This window comes from Trachurus trachurus (assembly GCF_905171665.1).
Source record: "Trachurus trachurus genome assembly, chromosome: 22".
In the NCBI taxonomy this organism is placed as follows: domain Eukaryota; kingdom Metazoa; phylum Chordata; class Actinopteri; order Carangiformes; family Carangidae; genus Trachurus; species Trachurus trachurus.
Window position 1 is genome coordinate 23,650,776 of NC_139907.1, and position 13,694 is coordinate 23,664,469.

The 13,694-nt window shown below is 42.3% G+C and overlaps 1 protein-coding gene across 1 annotated transcript; it reads left to right on the top strand.

Annotated features, from left to right (window-relative positions):
• The first annotated feature begins 270 nt into the window (after window positions 1–270).
• On the top strand, window positions 271–13,435 carry vrk1 (VRK serine/threonine kinase 1). The gene is made up of 13 exons (XM_083997527.1): window positions 271–371; window positions 947–1,106; window positions 1,806–1,861; window positions 3,311–3,380; window positions 3,986–4,073; window positions 4,487–4,595; window positions 5,100–5,192; window positions 7,354–7,486; window positions 8,670–8,790; window positions 9,246–9,304; window positions 10,584–10,753; window positions 12,651–12,738; window positions 13,120–13,435. The coding sequence occupies exons 2-13, from the start codon at window positions 947–949 to the stop codon at window positions 13,248–13,250; spliced, it is 1,278 nt and encodes a 425-aa protein (XP_083853653.1). The 5' UTR covers window positions 271–371; the 3' UTR covers window positions 13,251–13,435.
• Window positions 13,436–13,694: the final 259 nt, after the last annotated feature.

A 13,694-nucleotide genomic window follows, 5' to 3' on the forward strand; every position in this document is an offset into this window, starting at 1 on the left:
GCCCATTAGCCAACTTTCAAGATGCTACTGTAACTCTTGAGCTTGTTTATACAAACATGAAAACTACCACTTACCGTACTTTTATGTTTCTGGGACATGAAAGTAGAGTTACAATGGGTACAATGAATTTTTCTTACCTGTTCAGTGAACTCAGCATCTCCTCATTTGGGATTAGGGCTTCAAATCATGGATGAACCATTTCAACATTCAAGCACGTACGCTTACGTAGATGTCTGTCGTCATTACGCATCGCAGTCGACCAATAGAATTGCAAAGTGTCGTGACACTACTTCCTGGCCGGTGGTTTTGCGGGAAGTTTGGTCCTCTTCATAGTTTAGCTCACGCAGTCAACGATAAACAACGAAGTGAAGGTGTGTATTCATATTATATATCAGCGAAGCGTGTAACTGTCGCTCACATTGACAGCGTTGAAGGGATTCACTGCACGAGCGTGTGTTATTAAACGTCGTCACGCGGGAGCTAACGTGACACATCGATGCTAACGCGATAGCATAGTTAGCAATGTAGCTAACCATCATTTGTAAAAACGTAATGTCACTCGCCTTTACAAGCTGCTCTGTCCTTTTTCTGTGGATGTTACTGTTCCGTTACATAGTACGTACTAACAGTTAATACCAGAGACGTTCAGGACTTTGTTAATACGCAGCAAATCCATCTAAAACGATAGTGTACGCTGGATGCACTTTACGTCACGGCGAGGTAACAGGTGGACTCAGGATGTTGTTAGCAATTTCACTAGTAAGTTAGATCAAACACAAACCATACAGGCTAAGACCGAATCCAAAACCCCTCATCTTATTATGGGTAATATAGGTCACAAGCGATGTATCGTTGGTCTGTTCACAACAAACAGCTGTGTTATCTTACTAAGAGAGAGATGCATGATGGAGCAGCACTGACAACCAGAGATGACTGTGTTTTTTAGATGCCCCCTAAAGCCAAAGCGGCGGGGAAGGGCAGAGCTCCGGCCAAGAGGAAGCTGGCAGAAGAGTTCCCACCTGGAGAAGTCCTGACAGACACTGGGAAGAAGGCGTGGAAACTGGGGGCTCCAGTCGGCCAGGGGGGATTCGGCCTCATATATCTGGGTAAGAACTGATGTGATACCTATGACAGACAGACCTCACGGTAAACATGCAGAATTAAAGGACATCTAGTGAGACATCATTAATCAGGCGTTGTCTTCCTCATGTAAAATGCAATGCCCGAACTTAAACTGGCGATGACAACATTGATGATACTGAGCCATATAATTAATTAACCCTCTGGAGTCTATTAGTTCATTACAACGACAGTAACATGGGTAATTAACAGGAATATAGCCTAATTTATATATAATGTTGCTGAAAACCACAAATACTTTTAAACAAGCTGTATTGCAGTTTTGTTGTTGTTTTCCTGAATGTGTCTGCTGTGATGTGTCTGTCAAAGTGAACCTCTATTTTTACAACTGTGAACACTGCTGTGTATATTTACAGTAATTATCCTATATATAACATCAGTGTCATTTTTCTCAAGTGAGGCTCCTTGCAGCTTTGCTAAAATGAGAAAATGCTCAGTCAAACGTATTGCTGAGCATGTGCTTCACAAAGTCTCACATGTAGCCTACTGTATGTACCTTATTGGCTTCAAATGTGTAAGTTACAAAACTAATGATGACTCATAACCAGAGGGTTAATGTACTAAAATCAATTTTTGTATTGTCCAGTAGATAACCTGCAGAGTCTAATTTTTGATTTATTTAGAAGTGCTATTTATCTCTGACATTGTTTATTATCGTTCTACAGCTGATGAGAATTCTGCAAAATCTGTGGGTGCTGATGCTCGCTACGTCATCAAAGTGGTAAGAGCCTTAACAACCTGAATATATTCCATGAATTCTGTTGTCAACATGTTTGCTTTCTCATTTATGAACAGTTTGTACATCACATGTGCACATCCCATAAAAAACATCACACCTCAACATGATGCATTGGTTTCACTTACACATTGTTCTAAGTAGTTCATGTTCTGTTTAAATATATTAGGAATTTGTTTTATTGCATGTTGAACTGAACGTGAATTTCTGTCACTTCATAATATGCGTATAGATCAATCAATCAATCAATTTGTTTATTTCGGGCATGTCAATTTAAATCATCGTCAGCACACTTCATCCTAGTTCAAATAATACAATACACATGGCCGAAAGGGAAAGCGGGAGAAGCAAAAGCTTATCTAGTCCCGCCCCCATTAATACAGTCGATTAGCAACAAAGCCCAACAAGTGACGACTGTAGATCAAGAATGTAGTGTTACTGGGGTGAGCTCAGGATTTGAGGTGTTGGTGTAGTTCAGCCAGTCTGCCTGGCACCTCATCTGGAGAGATCAAAACGTATGACAGCACATCCAGCAAACAGCCAGTAAGTTGAAACATAAATCACATTTCACTCACAGTCTCTTAGTTTAGTGAGTTTTAAGAGAGGAGGCTTTTGATGAACCATTTGGAAAACATTAAAATCACCAAATTTAGCAGGGGAAAAAAAGTTTGTCCTCTGTGTTATTTGTTGTAATTTCCATCTGTCTGCCCTAGTCAGCTTCCCTTGCTCTTTTGACCTGTATGTCCATTTTTTACCTGTGGTTTCCATTGATTGATTCCAGACTTAGGCTACATCCACATTGTTACATTTTCATTTTTAGATAGTGTTTTAAAACAAAACCAATTTGTATTCTGATGTTTTAGCTCCATAATAGTAGTGTGGATATAGTGTAAGACAATCTACATGTTTGCTGTCAGGTTGTCTTTAGCTGAAGTCGTATGATTTCATGTCATTAGTCAAGGATCAAACAACTGTCTTAGTCTGATTTATGGCCTTTATTGTTGTATTTGGGCAGTCTTATGAAGTTCGCTGTGAGGTGATTTAAATTTGTCAACCGTTACAAGTTTTGCTTGGCTGTTGCCTGTCCATTAAAGACCTGTGTTCACGTGATCATTGTAAGCAGTGTATCAATAGAAAGGGCACTATGAACGATTTCCTGAACCTAAGTTTAACCCGAACATGGTTTGATGTCAGCCCGCATGTTCGGGTGAGTGATGTAATGCATATTTTTTCCAGAGCTGTAAAAAATTTGTATCACTGTATTATAAACCACCGTGTCTTATAAACCTCCAGGGGTAAACCTTCAGACTCGAGCATCTATCGGTCACACTGGAGTTTTTTACCAACACATCTGCACAAACACAGCCTTGTGGTTTTGGTCCTAACACCCATGAAAGTGAATCATTGTAATGCAATGTGTTGTTTTGTCCACAGGAGCCCAGTGAAAATGGACCACTGTTCTCTGAGCTCAAGTTTTACATGCGAGCTGCTAAGCCAGATCTGAGTAAGCCACATTGTAATTTCCTTATGAGCCGCACACACACACACACACTGCTAGAAGTATGCCACCAAACCATAGTTACCCTTCTGATCACAGCACAGCATAGTCTCTCACCACCAGGGCAAACAAATAAAAGAAAGCTAACTTTCTTAATTAAAAAAGACAGTCTTGTAGCAGAGGCATGTGGGGAGGGGCTACAGAGGAAGGCAAGCTTTTGGTGGAAGCGCCGTTGGCCCCCAGGCCACAGCTTTGCATTTTATATAATAACAATCCAAATGTCAATCTCCCCTGACAATTAACTGTTATATTACTAAGGAACCAAAGGCTCATATTTTATTCATGCTTGAATCTCACGTTGTTGGTAAATATTTGTCCCAGCAGCAGATTAGCTCGCAGCCACGGTGCCCGGCTCCCCCCCACGGAATTACACTCTTATTACTTTGAGCACCACAGCCATCACCCACTTACACCAGCAGTTACTTGTGTGTTCACAGGAACTTTCTGTATCCAAACTCACTTCACATGGCATTGTTGCATGTCACAGATTTATGTACAGGTATGTAGTGTGTATGTATATAACTGTTCACAATTTCCTTTTTATCCTACAGTCCAAAACTGGATGAAGTCCAGCAAGCTGAATCATCTGGGTGTCCCACGGTACTGGGGCTCGGGTCTGCATGAGAGAGGAGGGAAAAGGTACGGACCTGACCCAGAAAAACCTCACATTTAATACCCACTCCCAATTTATTCCCAAGTAATAAAATGGAAAGTATAATGAAAAAAAATCCTATAAAAGTTGAGTTGATTCGTCACCAGAAAAAGTAGAAAACTGGTCATGAGGACTCAAAGGCTCTTGTTAACATTTAACAAGAAGTTTCAAGTGAGTTTTAAGGTCTGTATAAAAGTAATAATATCCTCTATATATTTCACCAGACCTGTTGACTGAAAATGCCTATAAGAAAAACCATATAGCCTTAACAGGACAACAGAAAGCTCTGAAGTGCCATATGTCTGCTGATTTTACTACGGTTATACCAATAAGTAATCAGCCTTGTTTGAAACTTCAGGAACATAAACAAAAAAATAAAAGTCCCGTTTGTGTGTTTCAGGTACAGGTTCATGGTTATTGACCGGCTCGGCACAGACCTACAGAAGAAGTTTGAAGAGTGTGAAAAGCGGTTCCCCAGAAAGCTGGTTCTGCAGCTCGGCCTCCGACTGGTGGGTTGTTACATGACCGATGTTCATTTTGCTTGAAGCGTGACATACAACAGTTAGTGAATCCCAGACAGGTTTTTGCTAACTATGGTCATTGTAAAATAATAAAACACTAAGCCCAGCAACACTTGTCACGTGACCCTCGTCTTGTATGGTGCAGACATCCCTGAAGAGTCAAAGGAAGAGTCTATTTAGTTGTCTTTTAACTGGCAGGAAGGGGCAGATCCAGGTTAACTAGGCACATTTCTTTGTTTAGAGCACATCGTAGAGTCAGAGGTGGTCGGTGATATCCAGTTACATTCTGATTGTCATGTGTTATGTGTTCACCCCTTTATTATGCTGCCTTCTTCACTTAGACAAAATGCGTCCAGAATAAACATCCAATTTTGAGGCTTTGATACACAGTTTCAACATAGAACCTAGACCTGCTTGATGATCAAAGAACACATGGACATCCACATATACAATATGCTTTTTTTTAATCTACAACTGTTTTTTCTTGTTCAGCTGGATACTCTGGAATTCATCCATGACCATGAGTACGTGCATGCTGACATTAAAGCATCCAACCTCATGTTGAGCCACAGTGATCCCAACCAGGTAAGTGGCAATTGAAACTTTATTCCTATTTTGGTTTCACAACCGTAAAGGTTCATCCCTGTGTTTTTCATTTTGGGGAAAGGAAAGGAAATTAGTGAAGCATGTAATGGCGCATTTCCACTAGCACGGCTCGGCTCGATACGGCTCGGCACGGCACGGCTCGGCTCGGTTTGGTTGTGTTTCCATTACAACTGAGTATCACTAGTGCCGCCGTGACGTCATTTACACGGCGCCGAGCAACGCTCTAAACTCTGTAAATATATAACTTTAGCAACATTTGAATCATTTTCAGGCGAGAAAGTAGTCGTTTAGATCCCCAACATGTTGAAAATCTGACAAAATACCAGCTGTTTACAATTTTGTTTCAACGAAGTCGGCGTTACTAAAGCTAGCCGTAGTGAGCAACGCACTTCCGGTTATTTTCACAAAATAAAATACCCGTTGCCTTTTATCATAAGGAAAGCCATTACGATAGAATTGGTGCTTTTACTTTGTAAACAGGAAGTGAACCTACCCTCGCTGTAGCTAGCTTTAAACCGCCGTTTTGACTGCTCTCGTCCCGTTAACGGCATTTAACCGTTCAATATGCCTTACCGGAGAGTCTTGCCAGCTCTGAGATCGACCTGGTTCATTGTAAAACATTTATTTATTGATGTAAATGTGGTGTTTTCTGTGCGTTCAGACCCCAAGGCAGTGCTGCTCTTCTTTCTAACCACAAACAAACTGCTGCTACAGCCACAATTGTTAGATTTCATCAATGAGACCAAAATTTAAGAGTTTAACCAGCCGGTGGTAAACCTCTAAAACCCATCGGGTAAGTTAATTAGCGGTCGTTTTCTCCTCGGGGTGACGGTGGTAGGCTGGCCGGCGGAGCACGTCAGGAGCCGGGCTGCTGCCTCTGTGATGTTGCGGTCGCTGCTCGGACCTGGAGCTTCACTTCTCCGAAAAACATCGGGGCAAACTTCTAAACAGCCGTCGTTTGGATAAACTAACCGCACATGGGGATCTAAACAGTTACTTTCTCGCATGAAAAAATATTAAAACTTAATAAAGTCACGTAATAACAGAGCCAGTCTCAATATTAGAAATTCTCTGGTAATAACAGGCTTCAGGCTTCAGCAGGAACATTTCTGTTGTCGGTCGTCGCTTCCAGTGACGACACTCATCGGCCAATCAGTGGAAGGCAGTCGGCTGACGTCACGTTTTAGTAACGCTTCGGCTCGCTTGGAACCAGGGCTGAGGTGATACCAAAAATGTACCCGGTTGCAGGTACTGCGTGCTAGTGGAAACACGCAATAGCGCGCCGAGCCGTGCCGTACCGAGCCGAACCGTGCTAGTGGAAATGCGCCATAAGATACATTCAGTATTAGAAGTACTGATATTTGTGTATCGATCTGCACACCACTGCTAGGACCATTCAAAACTCCAAATTATGAAAGACAAAGGGTTAGTGATGTCTTACTACACACGTCACAAATATGCCCAGTGAGAAAATGTTGGAATGTAATATTACTTTTAGTTTGTTTCTTTTTTTTTCTTTTCTTTTTTCAAAACGAGCTGTCAGCCTACTACTGTTATTCTTCCAAAACAAAACAAAAGAAGCCCCCCCAAAAAATGAAACCTAGGGGAATCATTGATGGTTATGTTATTTGGTCATAAGACTCTTTTGCTGCTTCATTAGATTCAATTAAGACCTGGAGAGGGTGGGGGGTTGGTGGAGTGGGGTGGGTGAGATGACAGCAGCAAAGAGCTTTTTTTCCTAGCAATTAAGGTAGGGGCAGGGGCAAAAAGATTAATAATATATCAGTGTTGGTATTATTAAAAAGCTATTTATAAATGACAGTTTAAAAACCTGTCCCTCAGGATTTCCATATGAGGTACATTTGTAGCTGTGCTATTTCTGATGCTTTCCCCTGAAGTCATTAGGATGTGGGTTTTTGTTTTGTTTTTGTTTTGTTGGATAAAGCACAATGCATAATAAATTATTATAACAAAGCATATGGAATTCTATATTTGACTCCTAAAGGCTGCTTCTCCTGCTTTTAGCCATTGTGCTAAGCAGAACTAAGCTAGGCTTTCTCGAAGTAAAGTGCACAGACATCTTTTCCCGGGGTCCAAAAGTCTGTAAATTTGTCTTCATTATTGTTTTTGTCCACTTCAGGTTTACTTGGTAGACTATGGGCTGGCATATAGATACTGCCCTGAAGGTGTCCCTAAAGAGTACAAGGAAGACCCCAAGAGATGTCACGACGGCACCATCGAGTTCACAAGCATCGACGCTCACAAAGGAGTAGGTAGGTGACTGTAGACTACACAGACTGGAAAACCAAATGGCCTGATGTATAATTGTAGATGGAAGGCCATATTAGTGTGAACAGTATTACTGTAAAAAAGATTATTGTTGTTCATTTCCAGATGTTGTTCCTCATGTTTTTCTTATTTAATGTCATTTATTCCTATTTTTTATTTATTTTGTATTCGGCTCCCCATTAGTTGTTACCATGCTACCACTCTGGTGTCCACTCAAGTAAATTTGACATGATTATACAAAAAACCTTTTTTTTTTAAAGCAGATATCAGCTTCACGGCCGTTTCGGCTAATGCTGCGTTCAAGGCAGGCTTTTGAAACCGTAAGTTACAGCTTCAAGTCACAACTACGACTTGGTAGCGTTCCAGGTAACCCGTAGCTCGTGTTTTTACCATCCTGTTGTCTGTGAAAGTTCCCTATAACGGCCACTCGTAACTTCCGACCCGTGAACTCGTACCAGATCGAACTGGTATGACTTCACAGGAAGGAAAAACACAAAGTACGAGTTTCTTTGAACGCACCATGAGTTAGCAGCCCCCGCCCTTGTCAGGCATCAATTGGTCCTCGTGCTAAGTCACCACATTCACGCGCATCCCTTGGCTGCACACACAGCCCTTCATGCCGTTCTCTCTCCTCATTGGATAACACTTGTATCCCACAAGGAAAATTTTCTCCTCGGGTTACAGCAGAGCAGAGTGACGGAGAGACTCGTGTTTAGGCTGAAATACTTCATGTAAGTGATTGCTGACGGAAAATAGGACTATTTAGGACTTATATTAACAAAAACATTCCACTGATATCTGCTTTAAGTAAATAAAAAAAATAAATGTGTACATATTATTATATTCTGTCATTGTTTTCTTATTGATAAACCAATGGTGAAAAATAATGTATGCCCCTTTTTGCTTGGGGCCTCCAGGAACTCCTTCATGGGCCCCTGACTTATATTGATTATGTCCTGACTAAAGCCAGCTTTGGCCAAGAAAGAAACAGCCTATTATCTTAAATATATTTTTACAAGATAAAACACGTGTAGTCATTCATATTCTAGAGCTCACTGCAGGATGAAACATTTCCACTCTATATATCGGCCTTAATGTTAGTTTCAATTCCTAAAAGAAGCTGCTGCGAGTGTTTGCTGCTGCTGCTGATGTGGTTGTTGGTTCCAGCTGCATGCAGGCGGAGCGACCTGGAGATCCTGAGCTATTGCATGGTTCAGTGGCTGTGTGGCAGGCTCCCCTGGGAGGACAAGCTGCAGGACCCCATATACGTCAGAGACTCCAAAATCAGGTGAGACGGGAACACCTGATAGAAGCAGCATCACTGTAGATCTGTGTTGTGATGTGATGCAATGTGAAATGAATGAAATTCAGAGGCGGTTTTGGTCTATGGTCCTTTTATCAGCACTTTGGTAAAGGTATTCCCCATAGCACCAAAATCATCAGTTTACAGTCACGTTATTTCTGATAATACGACATTACCTTTACAAAGTAATATAAATTGCAGCTTGAAAGTAGCACAGGTAGCAAAGAAAACAAAACCGTGAGATGATCATTCATGCTTCCAGAGCTTTAAATTTGGTGCAAACATATACCATAAGGTTTCACAAGACAGTTATGACGGATACTTTCTGTGACTCCAGATAAATATGGATGTAGCCTGAACCTAGTCTGAGTGGTGGTGAATCCAGCTCTACAAAGTGATTTAGTGTTTCTCTGTTCATGTGTGGGGTTTCTGCCTTACAGGTGTCAAGAAAACATCTCTGAGTTTATGACCAAGTGTTTCGCCTCTCAAGACAAGCCAGGTGAGCAAGACATACACATACAGTACATGCACACGTTTGTACATAATATACATGTGTCTGCCACTGTGAATTAGGGTTGTGCCGATTGGCGATCCAATCGTCTATCGGCGATTGGAAGGACGATCAGCGATGTTTTGTTTTCTTGGCGATTTTACACACACACATACTCGCTACTTTTTTTTATTGATCCAATGCGCGATCTGTTTGTTTTGTTTTAATGAAGCCGCTTCTCTGGCTGCTTCCGCTTCCAACAGATACTCTGTCAAATGACAGTGTTTCACCAATCAAATGCAGCCACTGGCGACGTCCAATCAGACGGAGCCAGGTAGTCATATGACCGCACACAAAATCTCTGTGGTAAACAGGATGGCCACTCCGCCTCAAATTTGAGGAAACGCGTTTAGCCGGTGTTGTGGCTGTGACGCTGCCGACGCCAGCTCTGTCACAGCCCGACGAGGTGTTCACTGATATGCCACAAATAAATTACGTCCGCCACGAATAGATTTTTCGGCTTTCGGCAACGCAATAGCGTTGCGTTTATTGATCATAGCGCTCTTTCTCCGTTATTAGCCCTCACACACACACACACACACACACACACACACAGAGAAGCGCGCATGCATGACAGCAGGGCACCTTAAAAGCGAAACTCATACGCCGCCGCCCCCCCGGTCGAACGAACACGTGGAACGACCCCCCCCCCCCCCCCCGGAACCCCGGCGATAGATAGGTCTATCGGCGATCTCCTGGGAAGGCGATTGGGACGATCTGAGAATGTCAAAATCGCCCAACACTACTGTGAATGACATAATTTACCCTCATTCTGATCTGAGTTTTTATCCTTTAACATGAGACCTACTTGGTTTTCATTAGATTATTAAGTCTGCAGCAAAAAACATAGCTGTGGCTGTAAATGGAGCCTCACCAGGGTGAGAGTTGCCAGTTCAGTGTTGGGTTTTTGACCTGCAGGCAGAGTGTTATTTCAGACAGTGGAGACACAAGTGTCAAACACTCTTCCTTCTGCTCTGCTGATCACAACCTCACTGTTTGCAAGTCCATCTGCATTTGTGTTTCTGACAAATATGAAAAAAGTCATACCAAACAACACGATTCTATGAAGACAGAGATGTTCTTGTCGAGCCGGGGTTATTTATTTAGTCTGCCATGGACCACAGCACTTCATTCAAAATACTAATAAAGGCGCAGGAGAAATACATGAATAGGACTTGATATACAGTGTAGTACCTGGGCATCATAATATTCCTCTGTTGAGTTGCAGAAGAGATCCAGAAGTTCATGGAGGAGGTGAAATCTCTTGGGTACCAAGACAAACCGCCGTACGAGAAGCTGCGCTCCATCCTGCAGGCCGGGCTCAAGTCCATCCAGGCTAAAGACAACGGCAAACTGGAGTTTGCTGCCACCAACGGCGCTGCGTCACCTCGTGCTAAGGTCAACACCCACTATCTGATACAGACAACATCTTCAGCAGATCAAGTTCTGAATTTCCTTTGTAGAACTGATCTCCTTCTCACAGATTAATTTCATTTAGTAATATTTATGTTGAGCTCTTTGGCCTTTAAGAGAGCCTACCACCAGCATCTGTCTGAGCCTTAGTATGTGCAAAAACCCTCAGTGGGACTCAAGGATTCATATTTTAGGTCACAGTGACACAACATTTTTTATACACAGCTCAAGACTTTTTCAACAAAATTTAACACAAATGGTTCATATTTTTGCTTCCCTGTGGATTAACAGTCTTAAAGGAATAGTTCAACATTTTGACAAATTGGCCCATTACCATAATCCCTATAGTTTTAGCAGTAGGTTCCTTACCTTTAATTGTCGGTGCAAGCTATTTTTAGAATGGTGGAGCAGAACCGCAAGCTGCTCAGAGCTATGGTACGGAGGCTCATGGGATTTCTTGGTTATGTTGTGTGGGTGGTCACTGTGACCTCAGGCCAAAATCAAACTGAACCAACTAAAATATAAACAGTTCATCCTTGAGTCCCATTGATGGTTTGTGTCACATACTACGGCTTAGACAGACGCTGGTGCTTTAACCTGAAACATTCAAAATGCATTTAAAGTACATAATGAATGGCCTCATGTTTCTGACTGACTCTTCCCGCCTGCATTGTTAGAGGATGAAATGTCAGGAAATGAAATGGCAGGTCGCTGAAATCTGCAGGATCATAATTTGATCATTAAACAGCACAGGTCTACATTCTGACATTTCTGTTATTTCCAAGACAATTTGTCTCTATTTGTTTCCTGCTCTCCATCTCCCTTTCTCTCCATCCCTCCTCCACTCCTGCCCTTCTTCCCCTCCCCTCTCCGTCCCTCTCTTGCTTGTCTCGCTCTTTGTGCATATGGAAGATGCCACCGGGGATGTGGCGTTGCCAGGCGAAGGGTTACAGGGCCCCAGCGCTGGTTATTGTATGTAATTATCCCGCCAATCTGTTCACCTCAGCGGGTGCCGCATGGTGATCATGAGGTAGCAATTGTCAAAATGGAGGCAAAAATGGAACGGGGGGCCAGGGGGGTGAGCGATAGTTCAGACCGAGAGTGGAGCTTCATTATAGAGGCCCGGGAAGGAGGAGGACGGACACAGGACTTGATTACCTTCGTTAAGTGCAGGACTCTGTCAGGAGCCACCATTTATGTCTGCGTCTTCACAAGACTCACACTCCCATAGCCGTAGATGACTGAAATAATAAAGTTATAGTTGATGGAAAGTGTTTGCTGTATTAGCAGTGGCTCTGGGAAGCCTTCAACCGCTTTGACCCCACTGTAAACATTCACTTTCAGAGCAGAGGGAAGGCAAGATGAAGTTTTGTTTGGTGCTTCGCGATCAAAACAGTGGAACAAATAGTCGCATGTTTTAATGGATTAATGTCTGCGAGGTCTCGGTGGCTGCTGAGATGGCAGAGCAATAATTTCCTCAGCTCAGGCTTCACACAAACAAGGCTGGAGGCTGTGAAAAGTCAGGTCGCCTCATTGCCAAGTCAAGGCCTCATCTCTTCATTGCTCTCAGCATCAGATGCTGCAGGCCCCCCGAGAGCTTCCGCAGACTTCCTGTCCTTCGTTCCAAACAAAAAAAATGGCTTAATTGTAAGACATTTGATTCTTTCAAGTTAAAGTTAAGAGCCATGTCTCCAGCTTAACTGCAGCGGTGAAAGAAAATATCAGCTTGTGTCTAAAGGTCTGTCAGAAGGAAGTGGAAAGGCTTTTATACTGACTGAAAAGGATTAAACATGGCACATACTGTCTGCATGTTGACCCACCTTCAGCTGACGGACACAAGCCGTTGACCTTGCTCCTTATTTTCTTCTTCTTCCTCTTCCAGAAAACGGCCAAGAGAAGAAAAGTAGAAGTTGACGAGAGTGAGACTGATGGAAGTCCAGTGAAGAAAAAGAGAGTCGCCAAGAAAAAAGGTGAGATCACTTTAGAGATCTATCTTTGAGGTCATTCTGTTTGTTTCCAGCTGTTTCCTATTGAAGAAACTTTCCTTAACATTGTGTCATGTCTAGCTGTTGGAAATAAAAGGAGCAAGGTTGTATTAAATGTAAGTTGTTGGTACTTTGAGCAGTTGATAAGGACTGTCCTTCATGATCAGTCGTGCGGACACACAACAACAATTCACATACACAACACCACAACAACAGTAATGTCACAGGTTTAATTCGGACAATATAAATAAAAACAGTACGAAGGTAAGGTGTGAGTGTCGCATTTAAGTGGTTGGCAATGCAGTTGTATGAAGAGAAAGTTATACAGTATAAATCATAGTAAACCTGATAACTTTCCGCTTTCAGAATCGAATGGAGTGAAGGCAAGTAAACCAAAAAAGGCTGACCCCAAATCCAGACTAGTGGAGATGGGGACTCAGACTTCACCTGGACTTGCCCTGAGATCCAGAGGCAGAACCAAGAAAACCAACACCTAAACATTCACCCTGTGCCTGCACTCCGTCTTCCGTCTTTCCATTTCCTTTGCCTTTTAAGACAGGACCTTTTCAAGTTTTATATGGTAATATTTTCTATTTCTATCTGTTACGCACTGATATTGGTTGATGTCTAATTTAATTTGGTGTGCTTTACGTCAGAACCATTGTAATAAAGAAGAAATTAAATTGTCTCTTTTGTTCCTTAATGAAAGTTTGTGGGCCAAAACAAACACTGTTAATTTACAGGAGGTTAAAAAAATAAACTTTATGTGGAGTACCCCCAGATTACAAAGTGCTGTTGTGAGAATATGAAGGAAAGATATAGTTAAAGAAGAAATACAAGGTTCAGAGTCTGCTCTCTTCTGATTGGCTCACTGACCTGTTACTAAGTCCTGAGGGAGGAGATGGGGAAACAATACCAAGATGTTTTTTTCGTCTTTCTTT

Bases quoted from the DNA above. Each gene is read 5' to 3' on its own strand.
- vrk1 (XM_083997527.1), top strand. From the start codon at position 947: ATGCCCCCTAAAGCCAAAGCGGCGGGGAAGGGCAGAGCTCCGGCCAAG. The intron at 1,862-3,310 runs GTAAGAGCCTTA...TTTTGTCCACAG, and splicing joins CTCGCTACGTCATCAAAGTG to GAGCCCAGTGAAAATGGACC. The intron at 4,596-5,099 runs GTGGGTTGTTAC...TTTCTTGTTCAG, and splicing joins TGCAGCTCGGCCTCCGACTG to CTGGATACTCTGGAATTCAT.